The sequence below is a fragment of the Punica granatum genome, chromosome 1 (assembly GCF_007655135.1).
Source record: "Punica granatum isolate Tunisia-2019 chromosome 1, ASM765513v2, whole genome shotgun sequence".
Lineage (NCBI taxonomy): Eukaryota > Viridiplantae > Streptophyta > Magnoliopsida > Myrtales > Lythraceae > Punica > Punica granatum.
In genome coordinates this window covers 3195055-3218738 of record NC_045127.1, presented here as the reverse complement: position 1 = coordinate 3218738, position 23684 = coordinate 3195055, and the positions used below count along the sequence as shown (strand labels likewise).

Here is a 23684-nt window from a genome sequence, read left to right as displayed (position 1 = left end):
AATTTATGGAACTCACGCAATATTGTTTTGCATACAGGTAAATCTGCAGATCTCCACGAAACTATCAAATCAATCAAAAGGTCTTTCATGGAGCACTGTAAGAGTAGAGGTAGCATGGAACAGAATGAGGGAAGCTCGCAGTCTCATTCGTTTAAGCTCGCTACATCCCAGATCCCCACAAGTCCAGATTGGAATATCATAAGCACGGATGCAGCATGGAACATCAACAGAACATGCCTCTCGGAAATCATTCAACTCCCGAATAGCCCTCCAAACCTTTCTTGGTTCCAGGCCTCCAATGAAGGCAAACCTCTCCAAGCAGAAGCCCAAGCTGCCCTCCTCGACCTTTCAATTGCTGCAGAAAGAGGATTGTCGAAGATTTGGCTACAATGCGACGCCTTGATGCTTGTTGAAGCTATTTTGCACCCCCATAACTCGCCGTGGGAAATTAGGATGACTGTTGCTGATATTACTTCCTGTCTTAATCTTTTCTCTGATTGGCTCTGCTCATGGATCCCTAGGTCCGATAATACCCTTGCTCATGACCTGAGTCATTTTGGCTCCAAGTCAAATTTTCATTCTCTGTATTTTTCAAGGGTATCCAAACCTAGATCCTCCAGACAATGTAACCGTTTCCCTTTGTTAATGAATTATTTTAATTATAAAAAAAAGATGAAGTCACCGATAGAAAAACGACTTGGTATCATGATAACACGTTCTTAGTTGCGATATTGATTTATGACAGAACAATGAATAAAAGTATGAAAAGAATAAAATTAGAGTATAATACCACTGTCGCCATCTACTTATTCATTAGCAACCGTTTTTGCCTCTGACATATTTTTGCCACAAATTAGCCCCAAACGTTGGCATTCCGTCTACCATTTATATCCTTCCGTTAACCTCCGTGACGGAAAATTCATGGACGGCGTTAACTTTTCCGTCACTTTTCAGTTACGGAATGATATAAATGGTAGACGGAATGCAAACATTTGAGGCTAATTGGTGGCCAAAATATGTCATGGGTAAAAACGATTGCTAATGAATAAGTGAACGGCGACAGTGGTATTATACTCTAATTTTATGCTCATCATCGTATATCTCGCATGTAGAAAGGAGGTCAACAAAGGCTTAGGACTAACTGGTAAATGGATGGATAGTTCAGGGGGCTCTTTGTGATTAGGTCTAACTTATTGGGCCTTACGGCCCTTTGATAAGACATAAGGTCCAATTTGGCGTTGACGGGGTTAGACTGGAGAGGAAAGGAAAGGTCAACGGGTTATTCGGCCCTCATCGGCTAATCCGATCGGGCAAATTACAGGCAACCACCTAATCTATCTAGCCATTCACTATTTGGTCCCAATCTTTATTTTCTGACGCCCAACCCCCCAAACTATGCTATTTCAACTGCTCAGCCCCCTGCCTCGCAAATTTTTCTTCTCTTTCCTAATTCGAGCCCGGAAGAAATCAAAGGCTCGTTTGGTTTGCAAGTGTAATTTTAAAATCATAACTTAACTTAATTCTATCCACAACCAAACAAAATAACTCATTAAAAGTCAAATAAATGGACCTCATACATAAATATTTATATCACTCCATTATAATAAATTCATAACACCATCACTCCATTTTATCATTTTTCAAATTAAAATCTCATTTTAAAATGCTACTATCAAACCAAACACGTTGCAAGAATCCAAATGGATGGCAACGGGTACTCGAGCCTCACTTGTTTATATTTTTTTTTCAATCAGTATGTTTTGCTCTTTATTAATAGAAATAATTTAATTACAACTGAATTGGGACAATACCAAACATAATTAGGCACCACAGTACAACCAAAAGACAACCTACATCTAGATGGCACAGAGGCCAAACAAAAGGCACACAGGCCAAGCACTTAATCCACTCCCAAAATGACACACAGACCACATAGATGGCACATCTTGTACTACATAAAACGGATTCAATTTTACTAGATACATGAACTTACAACTAAGCTCGAAGGCACCTGCAAAGAAAAGGTAACTGTATAATTCACCAAGCATCAAGCAATTCCCTATGTTGTAAATTTCGCATCCCTAACAATTCACTTTAAATAACATTCTTGATAAGAGCTAAAGTTTTTTTTAGATATGGCATTATGTTATAGAAGACTTTATCATTCCGAGCCTCACTTATTTACCGTCAAATGTTAGAACATTTTTATAACAAATCAGTTACATCTGGATAATACGAACCATTAATTTCGTCAGTCGTATGAATTGGACTGCCCAAGAATTCGCCTTAGAGTCAAATAAGACAGTGGTGTATTTTGTTTGTGCGGAAGGGGCATCATCCTCAAAGCCAAAAGAACAGTGGGTTGTTTTGTAATTAAACCTTTTTAGTTGTCCATTTAATCCAAAAAATGTATTTCTTCTCCTTCCTTCCACTGTCTTCTCGCCTTCCCTACCCTCGACGCTGACAGTGGCTATTCTGTAGCTTCCTCTCGACACTTCGAACCCCTCCGCATTCAAATAGCGCGGGTGATCAAGGAGGGAAAACCCCACAAATCTTCTTCCCCACAATCTCTCTCTCTCTCTCTCTCTCTCGCCATGGATATGGAGCTTGACCCGGACGAAGTCTTCAGAGACGATGAAGACGATGCTGAGGCAGAATACTTTCGGGTAAATTTCCAAAGCTCATTTTCCGAATGCTTAACTATCTGTAACATCTTTGTTGCTTAAACTTCGAGGGGAGCTAAAGTTAACGAGTTCTGTGATGAAACAGGAAAGGGCGTCAACTAAGGAACTGGCGGTCTACTTGATCGATGCTTCCCCTAAAATGTTCCTCACTCACTCTCCTTCGGTGAGTTGTCTCATGCTCTTTGGATTCTTCGTTTTTGTACTACTTCGTGTCTAGTTTCTGTAGGCTTTACTGGTTTATGTCGCTTGATTCGTGTCCGGACATCGGTGATTGAAAGTTCAAGAATTGATTAGTTGGGTGTTTATAAGTTAGTTGTTTGGAGCTTAACGTACGCAGTTGACGACCCTTTTCAATGGGATGAAATGATGTCCTTCAGTTTGCTAAGGTTGTATTGGTTTTGTTTATCATTTTCGTTGATGCTCTGTAGAGTTTTGAATCGACTGATGGCTACTTGCATTTTGAATGGAGTTTGATAGTGGCTCGTTATGTGTTATTGCTAGGAGAAACATATGAAAGATGAGAGTCATTTCCATATCACCATGAGCTGTATCTTATCGTCATTGAAGACTCAAATCATCAGCAGGTCATATGATGAAGTTGCAATATGCTTCTTTAACACTGTAAGATTCTTGTTCTGTGAAGCTATTGAGCCTACATTTCTTGTTGAATGGTTCATGATGCAGTTTCCCTGTCAAGAAGTAATTCGAGTTTGCAGCTGACCATGTTATATTCCCTGTTGAGTTGCACTTCATTTCCTCATTGCCTGCTATAAGGTTGAGTTCTCCCTTTGTTGGGGGTCATATATGAGCTTTCTACACACAATTTCTATCTGTGTTTTCTCCATGTAATTATCTGGAAGATTGATTTGGTTGAATCGTCGTTCAAAATTATCGCATGCTAGATTAGCATGCAAACCCACTGTGTTAATTTTGGAATAGAAGTGATTCGTGCCAATATGCCTGGATGCCTTGTGGTAAGCTTAAGCATTCGATCCCTCATTTGGTGTTCTTTATCATGCATGCAATCACAGGAGTTTGGGGCATACTGCATCTGAGAGTCTATTGGGGAATATAAGGGTGACACTCATCAGTTTGTTTTCAAAGTGCTTGCTGACAATTTGATATTTGCAGAGGGAAAAGAAGAATCTGCAGGACTTAAATGGTGTCTTTGTGTTTAATGTTGGTGATCGGGAGTCTCTAGACAGGCCAACCGCGAAATTCATTAAGGAACTTTCTCAGTTAGAGGGTATACCTTGTCTGAATTGTATAACGTACTGACTATGAGTTCAGGTGTTATTGTTGCAGTTATTAATTTCTTCTCAAATTTTCAAATGTTTTAGCACTGACTTCCCTGTGCTCTTGAGTTCTAGCATCATCCAGATGCAGTCATCTAATGTTTAATGGTCGAAAAATCAATCGTTCTACAATCAGGACAACTTAGATTTGAAATTTTAGGATGTTTCTTCGCTGTCAGATTAGCCAAGAGATTGCAAGAGAACATCTTCCTTCTGTTATTGGCTTGGATACCCTTCTCTGCCTATTATTCTCCTTGGAGAGGTTTAGAACTAAATTCCTGCTTTGCCTTTGGACTTTAATTTCAGAAAAGTTTGCAAAAGAAATTGGAAGTCAATATGGTATCGTGGCTGGTTCTCGGGAAAATTCACTTTACAATGCTCTCTGGGTTGCACAGGCACTTCTTCGTAAAGGGTATGCTGGATTAATAAAACTGTTCATATATCATAAGCATGGTTTCAATTTGACTGAAGTTTCATATTCTGGTTTTGGTAATGACTCAGTATCCAATTATTTCAGATCTGCAAGGACAGCTGACAAGCGTATTCTTCTTTTCACGAATGAGGATGATCCTTTTGGGAACATAAAAGGAGCCACTAAAACAGATATGACAAGGACCACACAGCAACGAGCAAAAGTAGGGCTAGTAACTTGGATTAGCTTCACGAGCTGCATTTATGTTTTTCTAGAGTGAACCCCTTTATCTCTAATCATATATTGCACCTTTTCTTTTCAAGGATGCACAAGATCTAGGCATATCGATTGAGCTTTTTCCATTGAGTGAGCCTCACAAAGAGTTTGATCTTTCTCGTTTCTATGCTGTAAGTCCAGGCATCTTCTCCTCCATTTGTTATTCTCTTTCATAAATACTCGCTATACTTACTAAAATTAGCTGAAAAACTTCTCCAATTTCAGGATATGATTGGAATTGACGACGACGGTATTGCTGAATTTATGTCTGCAATAGGAGCAAAGTATGCCTTTTCTTTGTTTTCTTGTTGGTAATTTCGTGGTGTGATTAAAAGGTCAATGACAAACATAAAGTGATATGACATTGCTATTAAAAAATTTTGAATGGCCCAAAATATGACTTCTGCTTGATTTGTTAGTATGATTTGCTATTATGTGGTTGCAATTCCGATAATTGAAAATTCTAAACTTGTATTAGTTTTTTGTAAAGGTAGCAAAACCATGTCCAGAGAACTAAGCACGTGAAGTTTAAGAGCGAAATATGCAGATTGCTAATTTATATTCCGTTCTAGTTTGTGGCTTATACTACAGTTTTCATACTAACCGGAAAAACTCTGGCTTATAGTCCACGACTGATGGAATAAATTACTTTGTCTGCTTAATAGAGGTATCGATCTGTACGTCTCTGTCATTCCTTCATCTGGGAACGGTATCCTGCATGTAGTTTTGATGGTCTTCAGAAAGGTTAGGACTATATCACGTGTTAGCTTTGTCTTTCTTGTCTTAATTCAATGAATTTACCTTGAACTTAGATTCGAAGATATGGAATATGAGCTAAAAAGGCGTATGATCAAGAAGCGCATTGTCAAGACATTGACATTTACAATTGCTAATGGACTTGCAATTGAAGTTAATACTTATGCTTTGGTTCGGCCAACAGTACCAGGTATAATTCTTACCAGAATAGACATACATTTATATATACATATATACATAATATAAATATGTGATCCATTTCATTAGCTGAGTTCAGTTATATATGCCAGCTAATATGATATTCCTTGTTTGCATCGTCAGGGTCAACTGTCTGGCTTGATTCTGTCACCAATCAACCTTTGAAGGTAAAGTTGATATTTTATAGTTAATTTATTCATTATCATATTAAGCTGCACATTTTGATCAACGAAGCTGTTGGCTTTTATTGTTCTTTTCTTCTTAGTCAGCGGCTTTTCTATTCTCTTTTATTTTATTTTATGTATTTAATTGAATACATTCATGGTTTCTAGAAGATAACTTAAGATTTGTTAGATTCTGGTTCTGTTATGGATTGTACAAGATGGTCTGATGTTGCATGATCAGATCTTTGGTGGGTTCTCTGAAAATCTATGCAGATAGAGAGATCTTTCATCTGTGCGGATACTGGGGCATTGATGGAAGAGCCTACAAAACGCTTTCAAACTTATCAGAAGTGCAGATTCTTAACACTTGTGTTCATTTCACATTCATGAGATATTATTTAGATGTATACGACCATTTGTCTTTTGATAAACAATTGTTTGCTTTTCAGTATGAACGTCAAGTTTTCAGTGGAGGAACTATCCGAAATAAAGAGGGTATCAACTGCCCAGCTTCGTCTTCTTGGATTCAAGCCATTGAATTGCTTAAAAGATTACCACAACTTGAGGCCATCAACTTTTATTTTTCCTACTGATGAGGTTGCTCATGATCTCTTTTATGGCCATCAGTTTCTTGTCTCCTGTGTTCATGTGTGTCTATTTTTAGACTGAATTCCTTTTCTTCAATATTTCCTCAAAAAGTTTTGGGACACTGTAAGAGTGTCACTTCCTCAGTGTTCATCTTAGTGGCAAGGAATGAATGTTGTATTTTGGCTCTCTAAGATTTAACTTGCTTTGGAAATGAAAGGTTTCAAATTAATAACTCTGTCTTCATTGTGAATATTAGGGAGTGGACACGACTCAATCATCTATCAGTTGTCACAGCACAGCTATTGTTCAAGTCCTAATGGTTTTTTGCTTAGGTTGGTTAGTTTTAGGATTATTATCGCCCTCCAGTTATTTTTATCTTTTTTTTTCCCCTTTTTTTTAATGTTTTGTATGTTTTTCTTGCTTAGGTCTAGAGGGTGATGGTCAATACACATTTAAATTGTTATAGGCTCTCTGTTGCTTTTCCGAAAATCTTGAATTTTGGTTGCACTCTTAAGGGTTTCTTCTTCCCCCACCCCCCTATTTGCAGGAAGTACTTGGAAGCACTCTCATTTTTGTTGCCTTGCATAGATCCATGTTGCGTTTGAACCGGTTAGTAATTAAAGCAGCATTTCCTTCTCAACAGCTTGCTTAAATCATGATGATGGCTTTTATGACAGAAATGCATTTAATCGGTTATGATGAAGAATGAGGCTCTAATCATGATATTGCAAACCGGAGTTTTAAAATTTTTTTTTGGGGATAAGTAGTTGCTCAATTCTTCATTTTCATGGTTATTATTATTGGCTTTTACCTGATTTAGTTGGTTCATTTATATCGCATTAGATATTATAAACTGTTTCTATTTTCAATATATCTCATATGTATCAGCTTGTTTGTATCTTGCAGTGGGTAGAGATGCAATTGGTTTCTTATGTAATCCATTTGCGTGGGATATATAATCAGATGGATTTTTAGAAAGAACCATTTCTTGTCTAATAGAACTAAGTCTTTCTAAAGGAAATGGGAAGTTCAAAAATGGTCATTATCTCCCTTTTCCCTTCTTTCTTTTTTTCCCTCAAATAAGTTGCAATATGTGCTGAGGGTTACGTGTTTCTGACATGCTGGGTTAAATTACAGCCATGTTTTATTGACTGTCCCGAAGTATGCAAGAATCTGCAGATAAATGAAACTATCGGTAACATTACTGTGTTTCTCCAGTTTTGCAGTTGCATTTTATGGCAATCCATCTCATCCTCAATTGGTCGCCATTGTTGCTCAAGTAAGATACTATTTGACTTTCTAATGTTATTGTTTCAACTGAATGTGTACCTTATATTACCTTGCGATCGAAAATGTCTTTGTGCCCTTTTTTTTTTTGGTATAAATCAAAAGCCGCTGAGCCGCCTGTCTGTTAGCAGCAGCAACAGTTAGTATAAATTCTGCAGCCAGGAAGTGCTAATATATTCCTGTCATTGTTTTATGAACACTACCCATTGGGAATTTAATGTTTTAACCAGACACCAGTTGGCTCTTTACGTATTGAATCAAAGGTGGGCCCACTGATGTCAGGATGGATCTACTCTGTTACTCTTGACTAACAGTGGTTCTACCCCCCCCCCCCCCCCCCCCACAAAAAAAAGAGAGAGAGAGAGAGAGAATGTGATACTATGATATAGAATGGAAAGGAAACAACAATGTTCTTTCTACAATCTCTTTGGGCAATAGTTTTTTCTTCCTAACCAGTTACATATTTGCTATCCAATCTAATGGTAAAACTGAACAGGATGAGGTAAAAGTTGCTGGTGGTCAGGTTGAGCCACCGGGAATGCACATTATTTATCTTCCATATGCAGATGACATCAGACCCATCGAAGAGGTATGCCAGCTCTGCTGCTTCTTGTAGGCCCTTCGTCTCTCCTTCAGCTGTTGACATGTTTACATAGACATTATTTGTGGGCATTGGGAAGGTTATGATAAAATGATGTTCAATTGTTTTTAGTTTCAGATGAGCCCAGAAAATCCAGTACCTCGGGCAAGTGATGAACAAATTGACAAAGCTGCTGCACTGATGAAACGAATTGATCTGAAGGGCTTCTCCATCACCCAGTTGAGCAATCCCGGTAAATATTCATTTTTCCATTAGTGCACATTTATGCCGGTGGACATTCAATCCTCCTCAAGTGGTAGACGAGCAGCTCATTCTGTAGTAAATGTGAATAGATCATTTTTACTTTCACTTCCTGGCTATACAAGTTTATTGCTTATGATGTGAAGATAACATCAGCACGGCCTGATGACAAAGCGATATCTTTGCTTTGTGTTAGGAGAAGCCACTTCACTTAGCTTTGATTTATTAGCAAAGTCCTAAGCTGGTCAGTTGCGACGGAATATGTTCTTGCAGCTTTGCAGAGACACTATGCGGTTTTACAAGCCTTAGCTCTGGAAGAGGATGAATTGCCTGAAACCAAGGACAAAACGCTTCCTGATGAGGAAGGCATGTCTCGGTGAGAAAAGAGAACTTTTCGGCACCCAATGTGAAGCCTTCACAATTTACTCAATGCAACGGTTTTTGTGATGGACCTTGTTTTCACTTACTCTTGATGACAACAGACCTACAGTTGTTAATGCAATCGACCAATTCAAGCATTCTGTTTATGGAGATCAGTATGAGGCTAGGAGCTCTGCCGGTGACGACAACATGAGTGAGGCCTCAAAAAAGCGAAAGGCAAGCGCTGGGAACGCTGTAAAGGAGTGTGAGAACTACAACTGGGCTGAAATGGCTGAGAGTGGGAAGGTGAAAGAAAAGCTCCTTTCATGTCTTATGTGGTTTCAATTACCTGTTTGATACAAATGGAATTGGAAAAAAGGGAAATGCGCAGTACCAAAGAGGCTCAGGTTCGATACTGACATGGCAACTTCTGCCACAGAAACATCCCAAATTTTATATTTTGTAGTTCACCTAGAGAAATGAGACGTCCCTAGCTAGAAATAAGGATGTTCATTTGGAGCTAAAAGCGAAAAAGACTGGTAACATATGGCTGGCTGTTGTACTCATGTGAAAGGCATTCAAGATTTGCAGGTTGTATTGTTGGGCTAAACTGTTTTCCATTAAAATACGTGGTTGCAGTTGACGACATTGACTGTGGTGGAGCTGAAATACTACTTGACAGCACACAACCTCCCCGTTTCAGGGAAGAAGGAAGATCTCATCAGCAGAATAAAGATGCATTTGAGGAAGTAAGTTGACTTGTTTTAATGTGTTATTTGGTAACTTTCCATTTCTGCTTGCTGACTTTGTACTTGTGGCGTATGCATGATTTGGTTTTCTCGCTCTGGAAACTTCTAGATGAACTATCAGAACTGGCTCTTAATATATTATTTGAAACATGGCCGTGTTGAAACAAAACCCACAACAGAAAAAAAAGTTAGAATTACAATAAATTCGATACTGAACATTATACAACCTCTTCATAAAAATTCAGGAAACCTGACGACCCCCACACAAACCAGAAATTATTGAAATCACACTCTGAGAATTCATTGAAGTAAAATTATTCTTATTCATAGAAAGGATATATAGTGTAGAAGGTTTGGAGAAATGTCAGAATCAATAGGGATATAGCTGCTATGAGAGATAGGAACGACCACTGGTTGCTGAAGCAGTTCCTTACTAGGTTCCTTGACCAGTTGCGCAATTTGCTCTCATAATTAACCTTGCAACGATGGTTCACCTCCTTCATCTCGACTGACAAGTAACATTGGTCTGGGTCGTAGACAATCTGCCTCCCCAGTGTATTTATCGAAATGGACGTGCCAGTTCTTGGACCTAACTTTGATGTCCCGATTTTATCTGCAGGTAAGTGTGTAAAACAACGGTAGCTGGACCCATTGGAGTATGAAAATCGAGGAATTTTTTGTGAAGGCTGATGCAAAATCCCAAATTGACCCAGATGAACCACCAGATTTTGTCCCGAGATGGAAAGCACTGTCCTGAAAACGATTGCACTAAAATGGATGTAGCAAGTTGAGCTTTTGTCATAGTTAGCCTCATGGATTGTCTTGGAATATTGGATAGGGCGGTCATTCATGCTGATAAGTAGTAAGTTTCTGAATAGAGGCTGACTAAAGTTATCTAGTTCTGCCCAGGAAACAGATTTCCAGGTTCATTAACATATGTAAATCTCTAGTCATCGTCGGTAATGCTGTATCAACGGTTTGGGTTTTGGCAGTTCCATGTCAGATTGGGGAGATTAATGTACATCTTGTGAAACTGTGTAAATTTGAATCTGTAGTAGAAGTATCTGTTGTTTGGGCCACTTCTTGATTCAACTGTTGTCCTTAACCTACAATGGAAATCATAAGCTCGAATCTGCATATTCAGCGTCTCACATAATGAAGAATTTTTTGTTGGCTGTAATGATTAGAGTAGTTGGGTCATGTGAGTTTTCACATCTATATGAAACTCGGAATAATCTGCATTTGTGATTACCCTATCCATTAGAGGGTGTTAACTTTATCAGGCTTTACGCCGATGACATTTTCATGAGGATAGTGCTCGCAGGCAATGAAGGTGTCCCCACAGTTGCACACGATCTGGGCACGACCCACCTCCAGTGTATTCTTCCATGCAAGTTGCGTGTATGTAATGCAAACAGTCGGATCCTGACTTGCAGGAGTTAGTCCGGTAGTCGTAGTGCGCTCCTTTGGCGGCCGATGCTGCCACTGCATCAGCTGGCTTCCACCTCTCGCCGCTGCCCCAGAAGAGGTTCTCAACTGTGCGTTTCTATAGATGACTCAGTTGCTTACCACTTGCACAGTTTGCGAGTGATCATGGGGCTCCATTTGAGATGCGAGAGGCCATGTGCTGATCGAACAGTGTTGTGGGGTCAGATCAAACTGTGTTATCACAGCAGTAAAGTTGGCCCGCAGAGATCGTCAGCTCGGGAAGATTTGGCTCAGTTGTGTGGGAGGGAAGAGAGAAATGGGCAACAAGAGAGGAGGTGAGATGGTTTTTGGGTTGGAGTTTAAGTTTGAATTGCAAAACAATGAATTTTTTAGTGCCAGGCTGCCAGCTAAACTCATGGAGCAAAAATTATAATAAAATAATAAATTACAATATATATATATATATATATATATTTGAAGAGATGGAACAAGCTATCCCTTGAGAGTTCCAGAGTGGCAGAACTGTTGATGTTCTTCCACTATTTGTCAATTGCTTTATTTGGAAAAATTGGAAAAAACAAAAAAATTAAAGAAGTTAGAGATGTCAGGGGGGGAAATAAATTTAATGAGAGGATAATGGAAAGAATAATGAAGTGAAAATTTGCAATTAATTTCTTCTAATTTATCCATCCTTATTGAATTGGCTTAAAACGTATGTCATCGAACAATGGAGATCATACATTGGAATATGGGTCAGGCTCGGGACATGATTAGGTCCGCCTTCTCGGACTTCGGGGTCGACATCATCCCTCCATTTCTTCAACGTAGTAAGGTTGGTTCAGGTACTGCCATGGGGAATGCCCGAACGTTGCGCTGAGCTGCTAATCGGTCCGAGGCCGCTTCGAACTACTGATCCAGTTGCATATATAGCTTCACTAGACTGAGAGATCTTGCTGCTTCACTGGGGATGGCAGTATAGGGAGCTGCATGCTGAATGAAATCTTCCGAGGACTTCTCAACCTTTTTTCCTTTTTCTTTTTTTCCTGATAGAGAGAGAGAGAGTAGATTGTGGGGGTATAATATATATATATATATATATTGGGAAAATGTCAAATTTGGTCCTTAATTTTTAGCTATTTTTCTATCTTAGTCCTAACCCTTTCTTTGGTTGGATTTCTTCCTCAATCTTTTCCGCGCGGTATGAGTTTGGTCCTTCCGTCCATTTTTCCTGACATGTATATTCGTCAAATGAGAGTACACCACGTGCGCGATATTCATATCACTGCTACTCTAAACGATTGTTATAGAGCAAATCCGATTCTTTTTTTAATCGGACCTATAAATCAGACTAAGATATTTTTTGTTCTTTTATGATTCCAGCCATATGTCAATGCGTGAGACGGAAAGAGAAGCGATGGCTGAAATCCTAAAAAAATCGAAAATATCTTAGTCTGATTTACGAATTTGATTAAAAAAAGAATCGGATTCGCTTTATAACAACTGGTTTAGAGTAACCGTGTGTGTGACACATTCTCATTTGACGAATATACATGTTAAGGAAAATGGACGGAATTTTGGACGGAATAACCGAACTCATACCGCGCGAAAAAGATTGAGGACGAAATCCAGCAAAAAAAAAGTTTATGACTAAAATAGAAAAAGAGCTATCATATATATATATATATATATATATGATATGATATGATAGCATGTTTTTCAAGTAAATTACTTGATCAAGTAAGTTACTTGTTTTCACATAATTTACTTGAGTCATAAGTAATTTACTTGAACTTTTTTTTAAAAAATAATTACTTGTATGTATCAAAGAGGCGTTTCCAGGATGTTATGTATCATAGAGTTTTCATATTTTCCATCAAGATTCATTGTTGCATGCAGTTCATGACATTGATCTCGTCCCATCAGCAGAATAAATTAAGATGCATTCGAGGAAGTAAATAATTAAGTTGGCTTCGTTATAATGCGTGAATTTTGATGACTTTCTATGTTGGCGACTTTGTACTTGTGGCATATTTCGTATTTGGTTATTTTTCGTTCTGGAAACTTCTAGTTGAACTATCAGCACTGGCTCTCTTCAATGCATTAAAAACACAGCCATGTTGCTGCGCTTGGCGACATAACATAGTTCATCCAAAGTAAAAAAAAAAAAAAAAACACGGCCATGTTGAAATAAAACCCAAAACAGAATGAAAGTTCAGAATTACAATAAATTACATCCTGAACATTATTGATCATACAACCTGGTCATAAAAATCGAAGAAACTTTGTCGAGCCCTGAAAAACCATAAAGTATTGAAGTTTCACTGGAAGGATTCATTGAAGTAAATTATTATTACTCATAATAAGTATACATGGTGTAGAAGGTCTGGAGAAATGTCAGAATCAATAGGGAAGTAGCTGCCAGCAGAGATATGAACGACCATGGGCTGCTGAAGTAGGCCCCGACTAGGTTCTTCCTCCAGATCACCCATTTGCTCTCAAAGTAATCCTTGCAACGACGGTTCACCTCCTCCGTCTCTTTCATCGAGTAACCTTCCCCCGGGCTATAGTCAATCCGTTTCGCCAGTGCATTTGTCAGATCGGCTGCTTCCTCGTCACTCCTGAGAAAGTGTTGGACGATTCCTTCTCTGCGGAGTATCTGAATGTCAAGCTTGGAATGGATTAAGCCGTTGAGGAATATGAAGAAGTTGGTAAAGAAGGGTTTTCGCCCCTTGTGGCTCTGCTCAAAGGCTACAAAATTGAAGAATAAGGGGACAGTGTCATCATCTTGAGAACACCGTTGTCACTGCTGTAACTGATGTTTAGCAAGTCACAGTCGTCTCCTTTTTGGATCTTAACTCCAGCCTCTTTCAGCTCGACTGCGCAGTACTGGGTTGTCCATATGGCTTTGGATGCGGGTATATTAATGCGGTATGATGCCAACTCGACATCTTGCCCTTTGTGGCTGACACCTGATGAGACGAAGGTGGTGCGGAAGACATCGAGGAGGTGATCATAGAAATCCGGTTTCCGCTTTTCTAATTTGCTGACCTCGGCAGCTATATCTTCTCTAGGGAGAAGTGGGTTGAAGAAGGTTAGTGTGAGTTCTAAAAGTGAGGTTCTTCCTGGTCGGTGCTCGTGAGTTGGAAGAGTTTTCCGAGGACGAAAAAGGGAAGTTGGTTCTCGAGCATTACGAGATCATGCCGGAGTGTTTGGGTCAGTCCATCTCTATAGATAATATCATCCAAAGTCCCCCGTTGGACATAATTATATATGCAGAGATGAGACAGTGTTATGTCGTCCTAGCCTGTATCTGGCTGCTTCAAGCTGGGAAAATGATCTACTGGAAATAATCAAAACAAGAAAAGAAGCGGAAAATTTTCATGCTAGCTAGGTAGAAGGCAAACCTTGCAATTAAACTTGCTGCCTCCTGCCAGCTAAGACAGACAGCTAGAAGATCGGGGCGCAAGGTTACTTACAGCATATAAACGTACTCACCTCCGCGTATGACTCGCGCAACATTTCAACCACGAGGCAACCATCAGTGACCATCATCTTCACAAACTCAGCACTTGTGATATTATTGAATGTCTCCTAGTAACTTGCCCTTGTTTCCTGCTCCAACAATTCCGTCGATTTCACAAGATTGTTCACGGTCTTGCGGAGTAGTTCGAGCCCACTCTCATCATTTGCTTTGAACTTGTCTCTCAAAAGTTCCCCCAATTTATTAGACTTACGCATCTCCCAGACCTGGAACTTTGGATCTCCAATATGAAAGGGGCCAATGGATATTAATGTTGGGGTAAAAATTCTGGGATACGCTTCCCGGAGATTGTTTGGGACCCTGCACAGAATAGGAGAGGAGTTAGAATTGCAATTCGGAGCCCAAATTGTACCCAAACATGGGCATTTTAATTCCGGCGGAATTGGGCCGGGACCGAATCTGGACTCCGCCCAACCCAACAGCCCATTAAGGTTTGGAATCGCAAAGTTGGTGAAGTTATATATATATATATAAGAAAGCCACACTACAGCCGTTCGTAACCCAGCACAAGAAATCACATTCAAAAGATTACTGATATATTGACAGGCTTTACTGCAGATTAATTAGAACTAAAACATAGGGTCGAGTCCACAGATTACAGAAAATTGAAGGGCAAAAACGTTGTGGATAAATTAAGGACGATTTTAAGATTTTGGAAATAAGAAACTGATGGATTAATTTTTCTGCTTCGTGGGGTTGCCCTGAAAAAATAGAGGGCGATATTCGGGACAAAGTGCTAATGGAAAGCAGGAGGATTCCCTTCATTATATAGCTGCAGGAAGTTCGATCGATCGGCATTGAAACATCGACCGTCAACCTAAGAGGTATTAAAAAGAGACTTGTAACTGCTGAGTCTTTGTCTCCTTAAAAGCTTTGTCATTGCCTTCTTACAGCATTGATGTACTATTTTATACTAAGATTGGGGTTGACTGGATTTAAAGCAAACTACGGATCCCCGCGTTCCTTCTTCACATTTGCTGTTTAATCTTGTCTGATTGAGTCAGTCCAAGGAACTAATTGGTTAGTTCATGCTTCCAAGCTTCCAAAATCGAGTAATTAGTTAAGAGTTAGAAACCAACAGCTCCATATATATGTATGTATATATGCTCAAACTCCTGGCGATGTTAGCCGGAAATAGATTATTTCTCCCTGAAAATCTTAAAAAGCCAATGGTAATGGGGCTCTGTTGATGCAAAATTCAAACATCGAGCACACTTTTCTGAGAGGCTTTATGGTCTTGTCTTCTCTGCTATTATCACACTCTCTATCTCCCTCGCTGTAGAGGTTGGCAACAAAACCCAAAACAGAATAAAAGTTAGAGAATTACGATAAATTTGACACTGAACATTATACAGCCCCTTCAGAAAAATTCAATAATCTCGACGAGCCCCAAGCAAACCAGAAATTATTGAAATTTTTTTTGGAAGAATTCATTCAAGTAAAATTATTCTTGTTCATAGTAAGGATACATAGTGTAGAAGGTTTGGAGAAATGTCAGAATCAATAGGGATATAGCTGCTATCAGAGATACGAGCGACCATGGGTTGTTGAAGTAGTTCTTTACTAGGTTCCTCCACCAGTTCTGCAATCTGCTCTCATAATAAACCTTGCAACGATGGTTCACCTCCTTCATCTCAACCGACAAGTAATTTTGGCCTGGGTCGTAGACAATCTGCCTCCCCAGTGTATTTATCAGAATCGCCACACCCTTGTCACTCCCAAGAACGTGGTTGATGATTCCTTCTCTGTGGAGGATCTGAATGTCAAGCTTGGAGTAGATTAAGCTGTCAAGGAATATGAAGAAGTTGGTGAAGAAGGGCTTTGCCTCCTTGTCACACTGCTCGAAGGCTACAAAATTGAAGAACATGGGGACAGTGTTGTCATCGATATATAATGGAGGAATCTTGAGAACTCTGTCGCTGTAACTGATGTCCAGCAAGTCACAATTCTCTCGTTTTCGGATCTTAAGCCCAGCCTCTGTCAGTTCAACTGCGCAGTGGATTAACTGTACGTCTTGAGATGCAGGCATGCTTAAGTTGTGTGAGGACCACCCGTGGGATTTCACTCTTGCCCTGACTGCTGAGAGGAAAGTAGCGCGGAAAACATCGAGGAGGTGATCATACTCTTCTTCTTTGTCGAGCTTGGCAGCTACATCTTCTCTCGGAAGAAGTGGGTTGAAGAAGGTTACTGTGAGTACTGGAAGTGAGGGTTCTTCCTGATCAGTGCTCGTGAGTTTGAAGATTTCTTCGAGGACGAAAAAGGGAAGTTGGTTCTCGAGCATTAAGAGATCACGCTGAAGGGTTCTGAGCATCCATCGAGTTTCAAGTATAGGATCAGCAATAATCTCCTGTTGGATATAATTAGGCAGAGATAAGTATGTTATGTCCTTTATTATAGCCTCACTGCTTCTAGGAAAATGTCATAGTGGCAATAAAAGAAGAAAAGAAGGGGAAAATTTACTAAAATTGCACTTCAGAAGATGTGTCATTAAAACATCTAAACTGCAATTTAATGAATTTTTTCCTTTTCTTTTCCTCATTCTTTAGGGTAGAAGGCAAACCTTGTGATTTCCTGCCTCCTGCAACCTAAAACAGCTACAGTAGGGCAAGTTTACAGCATTAACGTACTCACCTGCTTGTCGAACTTGTAAAAATGGCGCAATATTTCAACCACGAAGCAACCATCAATGACCATCATCTGCACAAAATCATCGCTTGGGATATCGAAAAACTCCGAGTAGCATGCCCTTGTTTTCTGCTGTACCAATTTCATTGATTTCACGAGATTCTCAAGGTTTATGGTCTTGCGAGGCATTTCCTCTTGATCCGGCCCTCTCCCTCCATCTTCTTCGAACTTGCCTCCTAAAAGCCGCACCAAACAACGCATCTTGTGCTCCTCCATTGCCTGCAACCTTGGATCCCCAAAATGAAAAGGTCCAATAGATATGATTTTTGGGACAAAAGCACTCTTGTGCACTTCACGGAGATTGCTTGGGACCCTGTAGATGGTCCAAGACCTCCCCGCATCGTAGGTATGACCTTCTCCAAGGCGGCGGTTGATGTCGATTACCCAAGCTGGGGGTTTGTCTTCCTCTTGCTTCTTGTCAGAATTCACCGTCCTGAGATTCCTAGGATTCCTCTTGCTCTTTGATCCTCGCGCCATCTTTTCCAAATCGCCGATTTATTTTGTTGAGCTAAACATTTGAGCAAGCAATGAGAGTACAGCTTTTTAGAGGCTAATAACCTCAAAGATGATATTGGTACAAGTCAATGTAGGCAATAGCTAGTTGAATCCCTCATTCAAAACTTCTAAGATCATTCTCACTAAAGTGGTCGTATGTGCCTAAGCCTACTGTAACTCGACTTTCCGATGTATGCCACAAACTAAAATGCAAAGCCTGGGGAATGAAATGGGGTTAAAGAATTAAAGAATCCCAAAACTATATCTTTGTTTTTACTGTATAATTGAAAAAATTAAGGTTTTGAATGGAAATTCAGTGAAGTTATATAAGAAGACACGCTACAGCCATTCCTAAGAAAATTAATCGCATTCAACAGATCACTGACATGATAGTCTCTAGTGCAGAACAGAACAAAAAACAGAGTGCACAGATAACAGAAAAGGGCAAAAAACGTCATGGATAAAAGAATATATATATATATATATATATAAGATCTGGAAATCAGAAACCGATGGGCTGAGCTTCCTTCACCAATTTCTGCCTTCTGGGGTTGCCCTGAAAACCCCTAATTTCTCCTGAAGAATTATGTTGAACAGTATGTACCAGGAAAAGGCTCATATAGAGGGGGATAGTTGTTAACCTGGAGTCTCTCTCTCGGTTGATGAATCTTGTCGCAGGGAATATTCAGAGAACTGCTTACGGGAAAGCAGGAGAATTCCCTTCATATAATAAGGGAATTGTTCCAGTAGCCATTGCTGAAAGCGGTAGCCGGAATTCATTATTGAAATATAATAAGATACTTGACTGTGAACCGAAGAATCATTAAAGAAAGACTTGTATCAGCTGAGTCGTCATCTCCTCATGTCGTAGCCTTGATATGCTTTGCAATTGCCTTCATAAAATTGACGTATTACTTTATACTAATTCTGGAGTTGATAATTGGATTTAGCGCAAACTACGGATCCCCATGTTCCTTTCACATTGCTGTTTTGTTCGAAAGAGTCAAGTCTGAGGAATTGGTTGGTTTGATGCTTGCAAGCTTCCACAATTGAGTTAGTTAGAATTAGAAACAGTCAACTCCATATTTGCTCGACTCCTGCTGCTATCAGCTGGAAATAGATTGTTTCTCCCCGAAAATTTTATTAACAATGGAGATGATTCAAATGGGCATGCCAGTTTGGGGTCCTAACGCTGATATCCCGACTTTATTCGCAGGTAAAGTGTCTAAAACCATAAAACAGCGGTAGGCTGGTAGCCGGAATTGTTGGAGGATGAGAATCAAGGAATTTTGGTGAAGGCTGATGCGAAATCCCAAATTGACCGAGAGGAGTCCCCAGATGGAAAGCGCTGTCCTGGAAACGATTGCGCTGAAGCAAGTTTGTGCTGAAGCAAGTTGACCTTTTGTCATAGCTAGCCTCATAGATTGTCTTGGAATATTGGATAGGGCGGTGATTCGTGCTGATAAGTGATAAGTTTTTGAACAGACGCTGATTACCTTATCAAGTCCTGCCCAGGAAACCGATTTCCAGGTTCATTTACATACGTAAATCATCTAGTCGTTGTCGGTTATGCTGTATCATGTTAAGACATATTGTCCAATACGGAAAAACTAAAAGAAAAATCCACGAGTTTATAAGTGATTGGGTATCACAACCTATCAGTTCGAGCTTTTTGGTTGGAGATGGGTCCAATGGCTTATAGGCCATGTGGTATTTTACATGGTATTAAAGCATCGATTTTGAGGGCAATCGTCAAGCTCTTTTCTTTTTCTCACTGCCGGCCTGTTTTTGGTCGAGCTTCCGTCTTGCCAATCTCTGAACTAAGCGCCACGTATCATCTTGTCCGGCCAGTTTTGAGTTGAGCGTCACTCTTGAGTCATTGAGATGTTGAAAATGCATATAGCAGTAACTTTGGTGCAAGGATGCCACCAACGTATGTACTCTCTCCCTCGGATGGTCCCGAGACTCAACTCATTTCTTGCAAACTTAATGACATGAATTACAACACCTAACCACAGGCAATGTAAACTGCGCTTCAAGTGGGTAATGTGCAATTCAATGCTCGTTTCCTGGATTTTCAATCATTTAGACGAAGAACTGCATAACACTGTAACCGGGGCAAAGAACGCCCAAATTCTCTGGGACGATCTTAAGGAGCGTGTCTCACAAGGTAATGAAACGAGAATTCATCAACTCAAAACCAATGTTTGTTTGCTCAAACAAGACAAGAAATCGGTTTTAGAATATTACTCAAACTTGAAGAGTCTTTGGGACGAATTAGATTTATACCTGATTTGCCGGTCTGCACTTGTGATGCCAGTGTTCGACTCACTGCCCACAAGGAGAAAGAGAAGGTTCATCAGTTCTTATTGGGCTCAACCCCGAATTTTCCACCAGTCGGTTACAAATCCTGAGCTTGGATCCCCTGCCAAATGTCAACAGAGCTCACTCCATGGCCGTGCACGATGAAGCTCAACGATCGATTACTCATTGCAAGGACTCAAGCTCTGAAGCAATGGGTTTCGCAGCCAAAATGGCGAACGATTCCGGTGGCAGTAACCCCAATTTCGGCTCAAACAGGGGCGATTTCAAGCCACGGGGTCGACCTTTCTGTGACTATTGTGGACAAAATGGCCACCATCGAGCCACATGCTTTCGGCTCCATGGATACCCAACCTCTAATCAAGCGAATCAATGGAACTCGAAAGGGAATCCGTCGAGGCAGTCTCGACCGGGAGGAAAACTTGGAGCGTCTTCGTCCTCTGCTCCACACTAGGTTGGAAATGGCTTCGAGTACAGGTACCTCAATCATGGAGGATTTCTTAACTCACACTTGGGCGGCTCATCTCAAACGGGTTCGGTCCAATCGTTTCGTGGGCAATGGAGGCCCAATTTGTCAACCCAACAGATTCCTCTGCACAGTTCAACGGGTTATTTGGCGGGCCAGGCCTAGGCCCATGTGGATTAGCCTGCAAACCTCGGCAAACTAGCCCATCTTTCTGAGGCTCAAATACAACAACTTGTGTCAATGGTCTCACGTGATGATGGTGAGGTTAATCGACTAAGTGGTGAGAACTTTGTGCCCATTACTTCAAAACTTGATTGGATCATTGATTCGGGAGTTTCACGGCATATGACTGGTAGTTTAGATAATTTATTTGATGTTACTCCCATTGATAATGGTCCGATTATTCATATCCCGAATGACACAATGAAAGCCACTTTTATTGGGAAAATCTATTTTTGGAGCTCATATGGTTCTTTATAATGTTCTTTACATGCCAGATTTTACATGCAATTTATTGTCTATGGCTCAATTATTTCAGGAACTTAATTGTAGTGTACACTATATCTCTGATCTATGTTTGATTCAGGACCACATCTCGGGGAGTACGATTGAAGTGGGTGAACTTCACGGGGGGTATGGGGGGTGTCTTCATTATTTCGGAGAGCACGGGCAATGAAAGCAGATGCTGAAGATATTTGGCATAAGCGGTTGGGATATCCTTCTTATCACATTCAGTTAGAGAATAATTCCCTTTTTATGCATCGTTCAACTAATAATGCGCCTTGTGACATATGTTGCCGAGCAAAACAGACGTGCTCCAGTTTTCAAATAAGCTCAAATAAAGCTTCATTTTCATTCCAATTAATACATTTTGACATATAGGGACCTTATAAGGTTTCCTTTATTTCTAGTACTCAGTATTTTTTTATCAATTGTGGATGACTATAGGCACGGTGCGTGGGTTTATCTCCTACGAGATAAGTCAGAGATGCAAGGATTCCTTATCAAGTTTTGCAAGCTGGTTAAGAATCAATTCAATCGAATAGTGAAAACGGTGCGCATCGACAATGGATCGGAATTCATGAGGCGAGTCGTTCAAGACCATTTTTCAGACAATGGGTGCATCCATCAAACTTCTTGCGTCGACACGCCTCAACAAAACGGGCAAGTCGAACGCAAGCACCGTCAAATCCTTAATGTAAGTCGGGCTCTAATGTTTCAAGTCTCTCTTCCTATTGATTTTTTAGGGGACTGTATTTTCGTTGCGGCGCATATCATTAATCTCACACCTTCGAGGCATCCTCTCGGGCAAGACACCCTTTGAACTACTTCTCCGTAAGAAATCGGATTATCAACATATTCGTGTCTTTGGGTGTCTTTGCGATGCACACCATAATTCTCGTTTCAAGGATAAGTTTGGGCCACATTCAAGAAGGTGCATCTTTATTGGATATCCTTTTGAAAAGAAAGGTTGGCAAGTTTATGACTTGGAGAATCGTGAGGTTTTTATTTCTCAAGATGTTCGCTTCAATGAGGCTGATTTTTCGTTCAGCAGGGAGCAACCCACTAATTCAATTAATACTGGCATTCGGTTCTTAGATACTTTAGGCCCAGCAATTCATGGGGAGTTTTTCGGCCCCTTTAGCTCAAATTCGGCCCCAGGCGCGTCCCCTAGCCCTGCTAAGCCCAGTCCGGATGTAGCTATTCTTGGAACTAGGCTTCGTCCAACCCAACTTCCCTCATATGAGCCCAGTCGCCCTCTCCCTTCCACTCCTCCCGTCTCCTCTGCTTCTTCGCCCGACCCAGTAACGACTAGGCTTAACCCAACCCAACTCAGAGTACGTTACGATTTCATGCACACTTGTGGGTTCACATCACGCCAAGTCTAATTTCGAGGCAACCAAATTGTGCCTCATCTTAGTTCTGCCCAAGTGTGGCATTATTATCAATTATCCCCCATCCTCTTGCCCGAGGTGTAAGAAGAAGTCCGCCTCGTGCTTAAGTCCCGAGCATGGAAGTCCAGTCCTGACTCGTAGTCAGTTCTTAAGGGCGGGTGTTTAAGTCCACGTAACACGTGTAGGTGTAGCATCAAAGCCACACGTTACCACGTGAGGACGAATGTTGAGATATCTTGTCCCACACGGAAAAACTAAAAAAGAAATCCACTAGTTTATAAGTGATTGGATACCACAACCTATTAGCTCGAGCTTTTGAGTTGAAATGGGCCCAATCACTTATAGGTCTTGTGGTATTTTACATATCAAAGGTTTGGTTTTTGACAGTTCCATGTCAGATTAGATAGATCAATGTAATTGTGAAACTGTGTAAATTTGAATCAGTAGAAGTATCCGTTGTTTGGCCCCCTTGATTCAACTCTCTCGTTCTAATTAACTTGGAATGGAAATCGTAAGCCCGAATCTGCATATTTGAGCAATGTCTAATGTAAGGTAAGGTAAGGGAATGGCTAGATTTGTACATGAAGAAACTTTTGTTAGACGTAATGATCAGAGCGGTTGGGTGTTGTGAGTTATCCCATAGGGTTAATCATACCAAAAATCATGAACTTTCACTGAATTCCTAAATCTAACATAAACTCTCAAATTTTCCAAATCTAGTAGCACGTTATTCATGTTAAATCAAATATATCATCCGTCTTCAATTTCATCACGATTTCTGACGTGGCAACTAACGCCTGCCAACGTGGCCTAACGATTTTTAAGCTCCAATAGAAAAACAACAAGTGACCCTCTTGACCCAGCTGAATTTTCAAAAAGACCCATATTTTATTTTATTTTTTGAAATTTTGGCCCAAACTATTTTGGAAAACCCGAGGGTGGAGGTGTAGCACCTGACCCGACTAAGGGCTCCCCACCGGTCCTGGACCCCCCGAGGCAAGGTGGCCCGAGTCCGACCATCTCGCCGGAGGGGTCGAGGGCTGACGGGGGAGCCCCTGACTCGACTGTGGGCTTTCCCCTCCGACCCTTAACCCCTTGGGCAATGTGGTTGGACTGGGGCCACCTCGCTTTGGGGGTTGAGGGACAACGGTAGAGCCCCCAGTCGGTCGGGACAGGAGAAGGGGTCCCAACCCGGCTGGGGGCTCCCTCGCCGACCCTCGACCCCTCGAGCGAGGTGGCTAG

At 40.6% G+C, this 23684-nt stretch overlaps 2 protein-coding genes across 7 annotated transcripts; one reads left to right on the top strand and one right to left on the bottom strand.

The window, feature by feature from the left end:
- Nucleotides 1–2420: 2420 nt before the first annotated feature.
- LOC116215608 (ATP-dependent DNA helicase 2 subunit KU70) lies at nt 2421–10689 on the top strand. 6 transcript variants are annotated; one of them, XM_031551415.1, is made up of 20 exons: nt 2422–2666; nt 2770–2847; nt 3186–3305; nt 3816–3930; nt 4286–4391; nt 4497–4614; nt 4715–4798; nt 4893–4951; nt 5480–5613; nt 5745–5788; nt 6059–6135; nt 6235–6280; nt 6921–6982; nt 7592–7652; nt 8157–8249; nt 8373–8493; nt 8775–8877; nt 8984–9167; nt 9501–9610; nt 10230–10689. In XM_031551415.1, exons 1-20 carry the CDS (start codon nt 2595–2597, stop codon nt 10231–10233), a joined length of 1791 nt encoding a protein of 596 aa, XP_031407275.1. In that variant the 5' UTR covers nt 2422–2594; the 3' UTR covers nt 10234–10689. The 6 variants fall into 6 exon arrangements, with proteins under 6 accessions (XP_031407268.1, XP_031407275.1, XP_031407259.1 ...); XM_031551399.1 differs by having other exon boundaries at nt 6235–6382; nt 8379–8493; XM_031551383.1 differs by having other exon boundaries at nt 6235–6382.
- A 5250-nt stretch (nt 10690–15939) lies between these two features.
- On the bottom strand, nt 15940–18667 carry LOC116197324 (UPF0481 protein At3g47200-like). Its single transcript, XM_031527435.1, has 3 exons — nt 18401–18667; nt 17211–17772; nt 15940–16926 (listed from the first exon to the last, which is right to left on the bottom strand). Exons 2-3 carry the CDS (start codon nt 17739–17741, stop codon nt 16024–16026), a joined length of 1434 nt encoding a protein of 477 aa, XP_031383295.1. The 5' UTR covers nt 17742–17772; nt 18401–18667; the 3' UTR covers nt 15940–16023.
- Nucleotides 18668–23684: the final 5017 nt, after the last annotated feature.